Source organism: Erpetoichthys calabaricus, chromosome 4, assembly GCF_900747795.2.
Source record: "Erpetoichthys calabaricus chromosome 4, fErpCal1.3, whole genome shotgun sequence".
NCBI classification, from domain to species: Eukaryota; Metazoa; Chordata; class Cladistia; order Polypteriformes; family Polypteridae; genus Erpetoichthys; species Erpetoichthys calabaricus.
This window is the reverse complement of record NC_041397.2, coordinates 269351630-269368940: the sequence shown is the minus strand read 5'-3', so window position 1 is coordinate 269368940 and position 17311 is coordinate 269351630. Positions and strand designations below refer to the sequence as shown.

At 38.0% G+C, this 17311-nt stretch overlaps 1 protein-coding gene across 1 annotated transcript in view; it reads right to left on the bottom strand.

Moving 5' to 3' along the window:
• LOC114650872 (uncharacterized) overlaps positions 1-17311 on the bottom strand; it is a 56931-nt gene that overhangs the window by 26904 nt on the left and 12716 nt on the right. The window contains exon 3 of the mRNA XM_028800781.2: positions 3081-3440. Coding sequence (XP_028656614.1) covers positions 3081-3440 — 360 coding nt within the window. The remainder of the gene's footprint in view (positions 1-3080; positions 3441-17311) is intronic.

The window sequence follows — 17311 nt, the reverse complement described above, 5'->3', positions numbered from 1 at the left end:
AAGCATGAGTCATTTAATATAGTCGGCCATCCTAATCTATTCATTCAAATGGATAATATATTCATTGCTGTCTAGGGCACTAAATTAGTTGTTTTACTTGATATCTGCTTAATCTATTTTGAATTTTTTATATGAGAGTTCAGTAAAATGACATTTAAAAATCCTTAAAATACAGACATATTACTATGAAAGAAAATTGTGTTAAATGAAAAACAAAAACTTTGTATGTGAACACAAATATAATGAAAAGTACATGTGCATCCATTTTCTGGTACACAGAGATATTCAATATTCTAGAACATTCTAAACTTTTACAGTAACTGAATATTTACATTATGTTTGTAGTATGGGAATAAAATGTATATTTATAAATTTGTTTTTAATTTTCTTACTTTTTTTTTATTCATAAAAACTAAATCGGGCGGCACGGTGGCGCAGTGGGTAGCACTGTTGCCTCGCAGTTGGGAGACCTGGGGACCTGGGTTTGCTTCCCGGGTCCTCCCTGCGTGGAGTTTGCATGTTCTTCCTGTGTCTGCGTGGGTTTCCACCGGGCGTTCCGGTTTCCTCCCACAGTACAAAGACATGCAGGTTAGGTGTGCTTGGTGTGTGGGTGTGTTTGTGTGTGTCCTGCGTTGGGTTGGCACCCTGCCCAGGATTGGTTCCTGCCTTGTGCCCTGTGTTGGCTGGGATTGGCTCCAGCAGACCCTCGTGACCCTGTGTTCGGATTCAGCGGGTTGGATAATGGATGGATGGAAAAACTAAATCCTGAAATGATAATGTTCATTATAAAATTAAGTCCAGTCAATAAACTTAAACGGAAAAAGGCACACCACAACAAGACAGCAGCATTATTTAATAATGTGCTGAAATTTTAGAGGAGAGTGTCAAGTATGTAATCATTTTGCTAAGCTCATGAGGACTAAATTAAAGGTACAAATAGATATTGTTATAGATGTAGTAATGTACTTGTTTGTTCCACAATCTGCTTGGAAGTTACTGACTTGGCTACTAGGCTGCCTCCTATCTATTAATATAAAAGGTACCTAATACACTCAACAACTCTGACTGAATCACACCATCCTGCTGAATCCCTGATGTCATATCTGTCAAAGACAGTGTGCTAGCTCTAACAATACTTCATGACAGCTCAATAATACATTGGATTTACCATTTCAAACTCCTTTTTATGTTCCTGTGGTCTACTTTTTACAAAAGATGGTATAGCAGAAGCAAATATTAACTGAATCAATTCAATATGATATATGGGCCTGTAGCCAGAGGAGGTCACATCTGCTGTCTGGCTCTTCTTAAGAGAGGTAAGCTACACACTCCAGGCCTCCAGCCAGACTATATTACAAAGCTTTGAGGAGCTCTATGCATAATACAAAGACTAAGCAAGAAATGGCACTGCCCACACTTTCCTTGAGCTACATTTAGCATGTTTGCACCGTCCTTCCCATTCAGGAGGTATGTTGGTGTATGGGTAGAAAAGGGCCATAGAGAACAGAAGTGATGAAAACAGAAATTCTCTGCTGTTTCTCGCTATCAAAATTTTCAAATTCTGTTCACCAAAATAAGTCAAGAATATGCTTTTAAAATGCCTCACTGTGGCTGCTCTGTTATCTTTAGGCTTGCTCTCACTTCTCTTCTGCCTCAGACTGTTCTGGCCCTTTGCCACGCTAACACACGTCATGGTTAAACAACCTGCAAATGTCAGAGACAACAGACAGCAATCCTGAAGGCTCTGTTTTATCTTGCACGAGGACAGTGTTGCTGCAGTGTTTCACTAATTTTGTCTTTTCTGCTTTGCTTGCAACTACAATCTGGTTATTAAACACACTCTCAGGGCTGGTGTTCCAACTCTTTTTCATCTCTTTCATCCTTCTGTTTTATATGATAAATTTGAAAAGACTGTTAAATGCATCCAAGAAGAGAAGAACTTAACAGTGTTCTCATTTAATAAAAGTGTTGTTCAGTTTTATTTTAAAAAATGCATAATCTGTATTCCTTTCAAATGTGTAAAAAAATAATTAAACTCATTATCTTCTATGTTTGTCCTTCGTTCACGTTTTTCAAATGAATGTAAGTAGGAAAACTGGTGAAGTGTGTCAGAACTCACTCTAGTTGGTCATCTGTGTACGTTTAAGCAACACTCTTAACCAAAGATAATTCTACATTTTGGTCTCTTTTGTGCATATACAAAAATGATTTTTCACACCAGGCAATGCCACATTTTTGAAATTCAGAGATCTATGTTTTGGAAAATGAACCCCCAGGCAACTAAAAGGACTGTAACAGCCCTGATTATGCAGCCATTTTAATAACTCATTAAACATAATAATATTTGCTGTTGTAGAAAGCTGTGGGGTAGCAAGCTCACCATCACATTTCTCTGACATGCGGCTGTGCTGCCACCTTTTGAAAGTTTCCACTCTTCACAAATAACTATAGGGAATGGAAGTTAACAGGCATTTTGAATCCAGAAGCCAAGAACTTCTATATATGTTATATAGGTTTTCAATTCCACAGCTTAAATTAGGCTCTGATCAGGACATTCTGTATATGTGCATTTCTGCTGTTTTATTTTTCTTGATGAACTACTATGCTCAACTATCATCTTAGAAAATCACAGTGCTTTTTAAATTGTGATCTTTTTTGGATGGCACAAACTTTTATCCATCCATCCATCCATCCATATTCCAACCCGCTGAATCCGAACACAGGGTCACGGGGGTCTGCTGGAGCCAATCCCAGCCAACACAGGGCACAAGGCAGGAACCAATCCCGGGCAGGGTGCCAACCCACCGCAGGCACAAACTTTTATTCAACACAAAATATCAATCTGTATTCATGTATATAGTAAAAGAAAAATATGTAGTTAATCAAGGGTGACTTCCAAGGAGGCATAACTTGACACTTATTTAAATGACCACCACTGCAAACTATAATCAATTATTTTTTTGTAAAATAATTCAAGATATTTTATGCACAATTACTGTATTTACATTGATTTGACATTTACTTTAAAATACTTAAGTTCCAACTAAAACAATTTGAAAAGCAGTGTATTTATTTCTTACCAGTCACTGTGATAAAGGTTCCATTTCCTCTTTGCATCCATGTGGGAGGTGGGCTTGTTTTTACCACTTCACAAATATAGACTCCTGAGTCATTCACAGAGAGATTCTTCAACAGCAGAGAAATATTGTAGCTTATCTCACCATGAGCCTGTACTCGGCCTTGAAACTCATCTGATGTGTATAAAATATGATTTCCTCTTAATGACATTACTTGATTTGATGAAGGATAGGATTTTGTCCAGTACACAAGGCTGTTTGAATCATCAAGTTTAGGGAGAGAGTGAATGCAATGAATTTGAGCAGAACTTCCAGCTTCTGTTTTTATCTCCGATGGATACTGTATGGCTGCTTGTACTTTTTCTGCAAAAGAAATATATATTTCATGAGGAATTTGCCAAAAAACATGAAATCATTATAAAACTGTACTTTTACTTTAATAAGAGTTTTCCAGCAGCCATAAGTACATCATAAGTCTACAGTACAACTGTCTCAATGTTTGGGCATTTTCAGCCATTATATCTCACACGAAGTAATGTAGAACACTGAAGATATGTGTTTTATGAAATTTTAGTTTATTTAATCATTGCTGCACTTTTGTGACAAATAAGTAGCATATGTTTACTAAATAATTTTCATTTTCTGTAAACACATGCAACAATATATTTCTTGTGTAGTACAAAATCACACAAGTAATGCCAGAAGTGGGATTTAACAGGTCCTCTTTTTTTGACAGCACTCAGTCTTGACTCCCTAAGAACAAAAAACTACCAAAAAAAAAAAAACCTTGTAGGGGAAAAATGGAAGAAATCTTTGGAAAAGCAATTCAGAGAAAGACCCCCTGCCAGGTAGGTTGGGTATGCAATGAATTTCAAAAATGGGGTAAATACAACACACAAAACAGAACACAAGTAATCCCCTTCACTGATGGCCGATCTATTTTTCATTGCCACCTCAGAAATACAATACATACACACGTGGCCTCCAACCCAGTAGGCAAAGCCCAAGCATCCTTTTGGATATCATCATCGAGGGACAGCATATTTATGCCTAATTATTCACACCAGCACATGTTGAAACAAGATGCAACTGTAGCATTCTAAGTAAAGCAGTGTGGAATAAATATTGATGCTTTAATAAATAAACAGTTTGGTGTAAATGTGAATAACTTAATTGGCGTCAGTCTGAAATACTTAAAAGCCTGAAAGTGTTAAAGTGGCTGTACTTAATATTAGAATGTGAACTATCAGGAGAATTTATGCAAATGATGAATTTATGTAAATTCTGAGCGAAATGTAACATAGTATTTATGCCATGCTAATGGAAACAACTCCTCCAAATTTAAATTTTTTTAATTCTGTTTGCAAAGGGAGTACAGAGGGTGTATATTTGCTCAGGCCAGTTGAATTGTAAAGATATCAGCTTTGACAGTTTTTTTTGTTTTGAATGTCCTTATATTAAGCACTTATCATCCACCACAATATAACTTAAAACAAAATATAACTTTATCAATGAATTCTCAGATTTACTATTTATCAGATAACTAATTCTTAAAAGTTTCTAGTAGCAGGTGATTTCAATTTTTATTCAGGTAATCAATTTGAGGTAGTTTATGGACTTTGTATATTCCTTTAATCCCAGGCAGCATGCAAAGATGGTCATACAATACATTCAGTAATATTGATGTCACATAGATCTTAGACCTTGGTATTTCTGATCATTTCTATATCTTCTTTGACTTAACAATATGGGAAACCAGAACTAAAAAAGGAACTTTTTACTAATACTGTACATGGCATTTAGATGGAACAGCTGCCTCCCCATTTTCAATTATCACCAATAGTTGGAATTTGACTCTTATTTTAATACAACCAGAGGTTTTAACAGATGGACAATTTTTGTTATAAATTAATTACGTTTCTTTGTTTTTTTATTTTTGGAAAGAAAAGATGGTTAACATAGTTTTTGGGGAAACTAACCATATATTTGATACTCATCTTTCATTCAATTATCATTTTCTTATAGCTACAATTAATTACTAAGTTTTTCCAATCCCATATTGTTTTCTGTGTGTGCCACCATTTTGTGGGGATGGTTGCAACAATATTAGTAGGGAAAGTTGACTGGATATACATGGCATGGGATATCACTGGTACACCGATTTAATGGTGAGCAGCATATACTTTCTAATCATCTGAGATTGTGAATTCCCCCAAAAATTGTGTATAATTATGTTGCTGAAAAAGTAATTGTTCACAAATGTGTGCTTTATACTGACTATGACATCGGTTTTGTGTTTTGGCTACGTTAACAGATCTTTTGGATTGTATGAATGTGAACTTTGATGTGATATTATGTCTTTATTTCCACCCCTAAACTGCTCCTCTGTACTCATTGCAGAATAATTTTAGAGCTAGTCTAAAGTCTGCACCTAATGTATTAGTGTCAGAAAAAATGCATTAAAAGATCAACAACTACTGATGGTGAACAGTGAAGTCTGTAAACTAAAAAGGGACTACAGCAAAGCTGAGTGAAAATGGAGGAAAACCAAATCAACAGGACACTATGAAATTTCGAGGACTCGGATACGTAGATATGATAATAAGAATAATAATTCATTACATTTATATAGCGCTTTTCTCAGTGCTCAAAGCGCTATCCACACAGGGATGAACCAGGAAGCGAACCCACAATCATCCACAGTCTCCTTACTGCAAAGCAGCAGCACTTCCACTGCGCCACCTGTGATACAGCAGTCCGTTCTGAGAGATGGTCTTATTTCTCTAAGTGATGGTTTAGGAAATACAAAACTGCTTTTCTTAGCTATTGGCAATCTAGTGAACCCAGAAATAGTGGGTCAGCAAAACATTAGTGATTAATTGTGCAGCTTCTGTAGAATTGTTTTAATGAAGAAAAAAAATAATGTACAATCTAATATAATATAGTCCTGTAGAACTGCCCCTTTTTAGATGCAGTGAATTGAACCCCTCTAGAAAATAAATGTAGCAAAAATTTTTCAACTCAAACTGTCCATCTACATCCAATCATTACAGGCTCGATCAAAGAGGTGAGTAACTGCTAAGTCATAGCATGCTCAAAATAGTTAACTGCTCAGTAGATTCTGGCACATTTCAAATTATTTAAAAACTGTATACAATCTCTGCTGCAGCACTTAATTTGTGTTCAGCTCATGTACCTCTGATTTTGAGCCCTCTGTGCTGCAGGACCTCCAAATGTGCTCTGGGACTCTGATATTTACTATAAAAACTTATAACCAAATATTTTATAAGGTTTAAATAAACCATTTAATGTACAGACATCAGTTTTAAATGGCTGATGTGAAAAAGAAAAAGTCACACAAATCAAAATAAATCGACAAGTCAGTATACTAAAAAAAAAAAAAAAAAGCTAGATCCGGTGCAGTAGTTGTATAGATTCAGAGATGGAGATTGAGAGATAAAAGGTATAAGAGTAAGGCAATGGGGATGAAGACACATCAGATGAGGTTGAGGAGAGCGAGAACTTCAATATGAGTGTGTTACACAAGTTGTGGAGAGTGGAACTGAAGAGAGCAAAGTATCTAAGTGAAATACTAATTTATGTGTGCAAGCATACATATAAGAGGTATGGATTTTATTTATGAGTTCAATAAAATAATTCAATGGTAACCCAATTGCCATTGTCTTCACACCGCCATTAAGACTCCTAAGGAGTCACTATGATCTAAGGCACCTGACAATTTACAAAAATAAGCCCTGCTCTGCTGAAAAAACTAACCTTTACAAGCTCTGTTTTAAATCATTTTGATCTACCTGTTTTTTAAGTAAAGAAGAAGTGTTGTGTTTTTCAACAATTGAATAATAACTTGAATAAAAATTCTACTTTTGAAGAGTACCCGTTCAGGTTTTAAATTTAATCATAGCACAATACTGCTCTCCTCAAAGTAGTTAATGCCCTAACAGTTTAATGCTGATGTGATTAGACTTGAACACTATATTTAAAACCCTAGATCACACCACTTAGACTGTGGTTGACCTTCCAGATAGTGTGCTATGTTAGTTTAAGTTGTAAGTCTTGGTAACTACACATTAAAAATTCATAATAACACGTTTGGTTGTGATTCAGAGATCAGCTCTAGACCTTTCATCATTCTCATTTTACAAGGTCTGTTTAGGTCTGATCATTTCTAAACATAAGACAAATTATCTTAGGTAAATGTATGACACACAGCTATATATATTGTCATGCGTATGCACATAGGTGAGAGCAGTAGGGCTGTAGTGACTGTACTTATACCGCCGCACCAGGGGTTGATGCTGTGTTTTAAAGCCTTTCTCTCATCCTCCCTCTGACAACCAGATAATTAACAGCAAGGATAGTGCTGATGTCACTTCTAGTGCCACCTGGACCCACCCCTTCCAGCCAGGAGGACTGAAAACCAGAAGATCTGCCATCTTTGCCAATTCCATTCTATATTCTTGTCTAAAGAGACCTTTTCACTGTTTATTTGATTTTTTTATTGCAATCCAAGTATATGGGGTGCCAGGTTGGACCCCAAACCTTTTTCGTTGTCTTGTCATTCCTTTTCAATATATATTACCCCTGATGACCTATAAGTTAAAAAAATAAACGTGCAAATTATGCCATAAGTAAAGAACCTGGTGTCATTATAGATTCAGAGGTGCTCTAAATTAGTACAGGCTCATCTAGAACAGTGTTTCTCAACCACTTTTGGATTGCGGGCTGCCGCCGGTGGGTCATGAGTATTGGTAATGGGTCGCCACTTCGATGATCATGCTTCATTAAACCCTCACCAAATGATGATCATGCTCAATTCACCTAGGAGAACCCCCAAGTATTGTGTGCAGTTCATGTCTCATAAAATCCAATAAAATATGAACATCTAGAGATAAACATCAAAACAGTCAAGGAATAGAACATACACAACCAGAAATAACCAGAAATATTTATATTACAGAGAAAAGGAGAAGGAAAAAGAGAAGGAAAAGGAGGCATACAGTATATCCAAGTGTATGGTTTATTGGACTAATATAATAAATCACATTTCAATAACAATGCAGATCACTTGCATGCATACTATCTGTCTCACACGATGTTCCACCTCTGAGTGCTGTTTTTTGGAGGTTATTGACTCATCCAGCCTTTGGACACTGCTAAAGAGTTAAGGCATCAGACAAAGGCCAAAAGTCTGCCTGCGGGTGTGCCTTTTGTCTCCGAGGCTCTTGTTCAATGTTGATGTGCTGCTTTCATTGCTTTTTTTTGTTTTGGTGTTGCAATGCTATTTTCATTTTAAGTTAAGTCATTATTCAAAATCAAGCGAGGTGTTGTTTTTCTCTAATGTGTAAGGGTTTTGCAATCTATTTCTAGTGTTCAGGTGTGTGAGAGTATATTTTTGAGCTAGCATTAGGGTGCAAGATTAAATAACACATTTAGACGGAAATGTGTCGGAACATTTTCAAAGGCAGAGTGAAAAAGAACAGAAACAGAAATGTAACTGATGCCAACAGTTATGTAAGTTCAAGAACTGTCATGATATTTGGTGGTACTAATAAATCATGTTCTCACACTAATAATTGGACATAGAATTTGTATTTTGTAGTATAAATGATCCTTAGTAGTGTATTTGTGAAAATTTGTGAAACATCCAGTACATCCCAACAGTAACAAATAGTTTCTACTATAATGATTTACTAATTGTAATCTTAAAGAAATACATGCTGCTTTATATTTAATAACACATCTTAATGTACTGAAATATGCTTAATTCAAATGAGGGTGGCTGAAGGCAACAGTCTATTCCAGGAGCATTAGACTCAAGGCTGGATTAAACCCTAGATTTGATGCCACTCCATTACAAGGCCAACTGATGTATTCACTCACATTTAAATTCATAAAGAGGCTGTTAATAAACATAATATGGACATTTTAGGATAAAAGGAAAACCTTACAAAAGCCATTCAGACATGGGTAGAAGGTGCAAACTTCACACAAACAGAAACTTAGCATGGCATTCATGCCCAGGATGTTGGATCCATGATAATTCAGTGCAGACTACTACACCATCATTCGACCCTCTATTAATTTATGGCCTTCAATAATTGAAGCCATAATCAAAACAAAACAAAACCCAACAATGTAGTAAAGTGAAATTAGTTATATAACTAACTAGCCATCCCCCACGACTCTGCCCGCGTATTAGTGAAACAGGACAGTGAGGAGGGCCCGACCCAGCTCTCTACTCCTAATGTCACTCTTCCCCTCCACCTGGCCTGCAGCCTCTTTCTCGGTTTAGTGCAAATATATCGCTATTGCAAGCGAACTATGATTCTTAGCGCAATGAGAGAAGTCACAAAATCAACCGGAATGTTCAAGCAAATTATAGAAAAAAAGATCTAAATCCGTTAAGTAGTTCTCTTGTCTGCTAACTAAGCAGTGTTAAAGTTACGCCCAGAGGGAGACGCGTGAGTGAGGAGGGCCTCGCCCCCCCTCCCCGCAGCTTGATGAGTCTCGCTCAGATTTGTGCTAATAAAGCGGTACCACAAGCGAACTACTTAGCATGATGAGAAAGTCGCAAAATCAATGGAATGTTCAAGCAAATTATAGAAAAAAACCTGACCTAAATCTGTTAAGTATTTCTCTCATGAAAAGCAGACAGACATACAAAGGGTCTAAAAAATTATAAGAAATTGTGCGCTTGGACCACGAAATTTTTAAAACCATTTCTTAGTGAGCACCAATGGGCCTAGGATAACCTACATTCCAATTTTCAAGTCCCTAGTCCTCATGGCTCAAAGAGATTTAGTGATGAGTGAGTCAGTGGTATTTGGCTTTTATATAGATTTATATATATAAATTAGTTACAGTGCATCCGGAAAGTATTCACAGCGCATCACTTTTTCCACATTTTGTTATGTTACAGCCATATTCCAAAATGGATTAAATTCAATTTTTTCCTCAGAATTCTACACACAACACCCCAAAATGACAACGTGAAAAAAGTTTACTTGAGATTTTTGCAAATTTATTAAAAATAAAAAAATTGTGAAAGCACATGTACATAAGTATTCACAGCCTTTGCCATGAAGCTCAAAATTGAGCTCAGGTGCATCCTGTTTCCCCTGATCATCCTTGAGATGTTTCTGCAGCTTAATTGGAGTCCACCTGTGGTAAATTCAGTTGATTGGACATGATTTGGAAAGGCACACACCTGTCTATATAAGGTCCCACAGTTGACAGTTCATGTCAGAGCACAAACCAAGCATGAAGTCAAAGGAATTGTCTGTAGACCTCCGGGACAGGATTGTCTCGAGGCACATATCTGGGGAAGGTTACAGAAAATTTTCTGCTGCTTTGAAGGTCCCAATGAACACAGTGGCCTCCATCATCCGTAAGTGGAAGAAGTTCGAAACCACCAGGACTCTTCCTAGAGTTGGCCAGCCATCTAAACTGAGCGATCGGGGGAGAAGGGCCTTAGTCAGGGAGGTGACCAAGAACCCGATGGTCACTCTGTCAGAGCTCCAGAGGCCCTCTGTGGAGAGAGGAAAACCTTCCAGAAGGACAACCATCTCTGCAGCAATCCAACAATCAGGCCTGTATGGTAGAGTGGCCAGACGGAAGCCACTCCTTAGTAAAAGGCACATGGCAGCCCGCCTGGAGTTTGCCAAAAGGCACCTGAAGGACTCTCAGACCATGAGTAAGAAAATTCTCTGGTCTGATGAGACAAAGATTGAACTCTTTGGTGTGAATGCCAGGCATCACGTTTGGAGGAAACCAGGCACCGCTCATCACCAGGCCAATACCATCCCTACAGTGAAGCATGGTGATGGCAGCATCATGCTGTGGGGATGTTTTTCAGCGGCAGGAACTGGGAGACTAGTCAGGATAAAGGGAAAGATGACTGCAGCAATGTACAGAGACATCCTGGATAAAAACCTGCTCCAGAGCACTCTTGACCTCAGACTGGGGCGACGGTTTATCTTTCAGCAGGACAACGACCCTAAGCACACAGCCAAGATATCAAAGGAGTGGCTTCAGGACAACTCTGTGAATGTCCTTGAGTGGCCCAGCCAGAGCCCAGACTTGAATCCAATTGAACATCTCTGGAGAGATCTTAAAATGGCTGTGAACTGACGCTTCCCATCCAACCTGATGGAGCTTGAGAGGTGCTGCAAAGAGGAATGGGCGAAACTGGACAAGGATAGGTGTGCCAAGCTTGTGGCATCATATTCAAAAAGACTTGAGGCTGTAATTGCTGACAAAGGTGCATCGACAAAGTATTGAGCAAAGGCTGTGAATACTTATGTACATGTGATTTCTCAGTTTTTTTATTTTTAATAAATTTGCAAAAACCTCAAGTAAACTTTTTTCACGTTGTCATTATGGGGTGTTGTGTGTAGAATTCTGAGGAAAAAATGAATTTAATCCATTTTGGAATAAGGCTGTAACATAACAAAATGTGGAAAATGTGATGCGCTGTGAATACTTTCCGGATGCACAGTAAATGTGACAGTGGTGAGGTCTGCGGTAGGAGTGACAGATGCATTAAAGGTGGAGGTGGGATTACATCAGGGATTGGCTCTGAGCCCTTTCTTATTTGCAATGGTGATGGACAGGTTGACAGACGAGATTAGACAGGAGTCCCCGTGGACTATGATGTTTGCTGATGACATTGTGATCTGTAGTGATAGTAGGGAGCAGGTTGAGGAGACCCTGGAGAGGTGGAGATATGCTCTAGAGAGGAGAGGAATGAAGGTCAGTAGGAACAAGACAGAATACATGTGTGTAAATGAGAAGGAGGTCAGTGGAATGGTGGGGATGCAAGGAGTAGAGTTGACGAAGGTGGATGAGTTTAAATACTTGGGATCAACAGTACAGAGTAATGGGGATTGTGGAAGAGAGGTGAAAAAGAGAGTGCAGGCAGGGCGGAATGGGTGGAGAAGAGTGTCAGGAGTGATTTGTGACAGACAGGTATCAGCAAGAGTGAAAGGGAAGGTCTACAGGACGGTAGTGAGACCAGCTTTGTTAGATGGGTTGGAGATGGTGACAATGAACAGAAAGCAGGAGACAGAGCTGGAGGCAGCAGAGTTAAAGATGTTAAGATTTGCATTGGGTGTGATGAGGATGGACAGGATTAGAAATGAATACATTAGAGGGTCAGCTCAAGTTGGCCGGTTGGGAGACAAAGTCAGAGAGGCGAGATTGCGTTGGTTTGGACATGTGCAGAGGAGAGATGCTGAGTATATTGGGAGAAGGATGCTAAGGACAGAGCTGCCAAGGAAGAGGAAAAGAGGAAGGTCTAAGCGAACGTCTATGGATGTGGTGAGAGAGGACATGCAGGTGATGGGTGTAACAGAACAAGATGCAGAGGACAGAAAGATATGGAAGAAGATGATCCACTGTGGTAACCCCTAAAAGGGGGAGCAGAAAGAAGAAGTTATATTACATTAACTAGCTGTTACGCAGCTATACTTCGGAAATTCCCTAAGCTCATGGGTGTCTGTTATAGTGCCATTCGTTAATTATGTATCAGAAGTATTTTGTAACTAATTGAGTGCTTTACAGTATGCAAAAATTGTGTGAGTTTTTCTAATTTCATTTGTTTTATTTTTACCAGGGGCTATTTATTGTTCACAGGAGCTCCTTACTCTGTAAAATGCTAGATACAACTAGCCATGAGTAAAACATTCCTACCACAGATCAATTCCTGCTTTTTCTACTGACTAACCTTGGCTTTTGTTAAATGTCACTGCAAAACACAATTTTACATGAAACTGTATTCTTTGGGATTGAAAGTGCTGTTATACATGTGTGTAACACATTATATGTAACAACATGAATAATTTGAAGTCTTGAGAAGTTCTTCGACAGTAACACACTGCCACATGCTGCTACCTTTCTCTTTAATATAATGAAACTTTATGCTCAGACACCACAAATCAGTCATAGTTACATAAAGCTCTGCTTATTTTAGATTCAATTTGATTTTGTCTGTCATTTGAAATAAAGTGAATACAATGTGACTTTGGAAGAACAACTACAGGAATTCGGTTGCCCTGAATGTTGATCATATTTTAAAATCCTTATTTGCGCATTGTTTTAATCGGAGCCTTGTTTTTTGATAAATAAAACACGACTACTGTTATCTGATTTTACTGTCAGTAGTTGTGATATACAAACATGCATTAGGATAAACAGGTAATTAATGTTTATCTGTGTCACTGACCTAAAGTGACTGGAACATATTGCTGCTTACTAAGCTTTCAAGCATTCTTCATATTGGTCTAAGTGGCTGCCTGTAATGATTTAACAGTTTGCACAATACACTTTTGAAAACAAAATATTTCCAAATTATAGATGAATCTCTTCATTTTGGTAGTTAAATGTCTAAAAAGTGTCACATGATTTAAGTTCAACATTGCGTATACTCCATTTTTTGAGAGCTACTGCAAACAGAAAAATATTGTGGGGGCACCAGCCACCGTACCCGACACAGACAGGTAAGACACAAGTGCAGGTGCAACACACATTTATTTTTCCATGTGGAAACAGCTTCCACCTGCTTCCCACCTTAACAGCAAAGTTCTTCAGTATAAAAGGCACACGTAATCTTCTCTATTTGCCCTTTTCTCACTTCCGCTTCTCCTCCAGCAAGCTTTGTCCTCTTCCACCTGACTCTGGTACCCAGAATAGAGGTTGCTAACTCCTTTTTAAGGCACCCAGGTTGCTCGTTGACCAAGTTCCGGCAGCACTTCCAGGTGTGGCAGAAGCACTGCAACCCATGGCTCTGACAACGTCCAAACACCCTTTTTTCTGTGTCCCTACAGCAAGCCAGAGGGGCTGCCCTCTAGTGTTCTGGGAAAGATAATGCTCTGAACACAGTCTCTCCCCTGGTCTTTCCGTTAAAGGGGCGTCCCGGCTGGGCAAGGGTTCTGTCCGTCTGTCACAATATATTCACACTTTTTAAAAGATGTTACATACAGGTATTCACACTTTTTAAAAGATACTGTCAGGGATCAGAGTGCTAGAAATGCACTTATCATTTAGCATTTAGCTCATAACGTGTGTAAAGTGGTGCTTGAAGTGAATATACCTAAGTGCAGGTATCCTGTGTTACACTTACAGTATATAATAATGTGAAGTCTTAATTAGAAAATCTTTTTACCTCCTTCTGCCTCTGATGCAAAGTAAATGTGGGTGTCACCATTAAGAACCAATTTAAGCCTGCCTGAGAATAAAGGTCCATATCTTAAATAACTCTATTTACAGATGTTGTTTAACAGCAAAAATTAAAACAGGAAAATACTGGAAGATTTATATCATGCTGCTGTATTTTTCAAAGAAAATCTCTTTCAACTCATTGATGTGTAATGGCAGATTTTCTTTTTAATAAATGCCCTTGGGGAGCATTTACCATGTAGACAATATGTATTTTCAATTTTGGGTTTTTCTTTACTGATGTTGCATAGGATTTGAATGCATTTCTAGCCTCAACTCCTTCAATCTTTCTGACAATGTTTCCTCTCAATCTGCCTTCAGATTCTGTCATTTTAATACAAAGTGTTTTACTTTCACTTTTTAAAGGTGCAATTATTTTTAGAAGATGATACCAATTGTTGTACTTGTTCAATGCAGGCTGAAAACATATGTTTAATGTTATCTAGGTGAGCACCAAGCTCCTTCATTCTGCTCCTTGTGGAAATTAGATAGATAGATAGATAGATAGATAGATAGATAGATAGATAGATAGATAGATAGATAGATAGATAGATAGATAGATAGATAGATAGATAGATAGATAGATAGATAGATAGATAGATAGATAGATAGATAGATAGATAGATCTAGATCTAGGACTGTGGGAGGAAACCGGAGCACCTGGAGGAAACCCACACAGACACAGGGAGAACATGCAAACTACACGCAGGGAGGACCTGGGAAGTGAACCCAGGTCTCCTTACTGTGAGGCAGCAGTGCTACCACTGTGCCACCGTGCTGCCCATATTTCAGAAGTTTCACTCAGAAATGGAGAGTCCCCTGGTTTTATTGCACAGCATAAATGAGTTAACTCTACTCAGTCCTAGATTCACTTTCTTCTTCGCTCAGGGCAGGACTGGGCACTTGGCCACCAACAGATAAAGAGTGTGTGGACTGGGAGCTCATGACAATTCAAATGCCTGGCAGGCCAAGATTGTCAATTTCCTCCCACACCACTGGCTTGAACCTCGATTTCCCTGACTCTTTATAAACCTTCTACTCTTCCTTAAATTATTTACGTTGTTTTTCTTTATTGGACAAAATGTAAGATATCTCAAATAATGCAAAAAAATAGCAACGCTGCTGGTGGAGTGAGCTCAAAGAAGACAACACACAATCAAACGCATTTCTGGATGCATTACAGACACCACAAATAGATGCTTTAAGTGCTGAGGAACTGGATAAACCTCTAACGCTAACAGAATTACTAGATGCTATAAAGTCACTACAAAGCGGGAAATCAGCAGGCCCTGATGGTTACCCCGTAGAATTTTATAAGAAATTCTCCACTCAGCTAGCTCCCCTCTTATTGGCAACATTTACAGAAGCTAGAGACAACCAAATACTACCTCAAACATTTTGACAAGCATTAATCACCGTCTTTCCTAAACAAAATAAGGACTTGTTACAATGTGCATCATATAGACCAATTTCACTCCTGAATAATGATGTTAAGATACTCGCAAAAATTCTAGCTAGAAGGATGGAGAAAGTGCTGCCCTCGGTAATATCACAAGATCAAACTGGATTTATTAAAAGCCGACATCTATCTTCCAATCTCTGACGCTTGTTTAATGTTATATATTCACTAGCAAAATCAAACACCCCAGAGATATTACTATCATTAGACGCAGAAAAAGCATTGATATGATTGAATGGAACTACCTTTTCACTGCATTGGAGAAATTTGGGTTTGGCCCAATTATTTGTGCATGGATCAAACTACTGTATACCAATCCAGAAGCTTCAGTTTGTACTAATAACATTTGCTCAGACTACTTTAAGCTAGAACGTGGCACCAGACAAGGATGTCCCTTGTCGCCACTGCTGTTTGCAATCGCTATTGAACCACTGGCGGTTCACTGCCGAAATTCTTATCACATAAAGGGGATTGGCAGAGAAGGACTGGAACAGAAAATTTCTCTATATGCAGATGATATGGTCTTATATATATCAGACCCAGAAAACACTGTCCCTGCAGTTCTAACAGCACTAACAGAATTTCAAAAGATATCTGGTCTTAAAATTAATCTGAATAAAAGTATAATCCTTTCAGTGAATTCACAAGCATATAATATTAGATTGGACACCCTACCTTTTACCATAGCAGATCAGTTTAAATACCTAGGGGTAAATATCACAAGTAAACATAAAGCTCTTTATCAACAAAATTTTGCCGTCTGTATGGAAAAAATTAAGCAAGACTTGCATAGATGGTCAACCCTTCATCTCACTCCAGCCGAAAGAATTAACGTTGTTAAGATGAATATCCTTCCTAAACTTCTTTTTTATTTCAAAACATTCCAATATATATCAATAAATTGTTTTTTAAACAGTTAGATTCAACAATAACCTCATTCATTTGGAACTCAAAACACCCACGTATCCGAAGAGCGACCATACAAAGACCTCAGGCAGAAGGTGGCATGGCTTTACCTAATTTTCAGTTTTATTACTGGGCAGCAAACATACAAGTTATAAAAACCTGGACACAAGTAAATGAACATATACAGGCTTGGTCCGCAATGGAAGTAAAATCCTGTAGTACTTCTTTATACTCCCTGCTCTGCTCTCCAATAAATGCAAGTTATCACAATTATACTAATAACCCAATTGTGCTTTACTCACTTAGAATATGGAACCAAATTAGAAAGCATTTTAAGATGGAAAATCTTTTATCCGTGGCACCTCTGCAAGAGAATCACCTCTTTCAACCCTCGCAAACATATCTGGTTTTTAATACCTGGAAAAGTTTTGGGATTAAAATGCTCAGAGATCTTTATATAGACAACATATTTGCATCTTTTGAACAATTACATTCAAAATTCAACCTCCCAGCTACACATTTCTTTCACTATCTTCAAATTAGAAATTTTGTTAAACAGAAATTCCACGCTTTCCCCCATCTCGTACCCTCCACAATGCTGAAAAAAATACTGCTCAATTTCGAGGAATTAAAC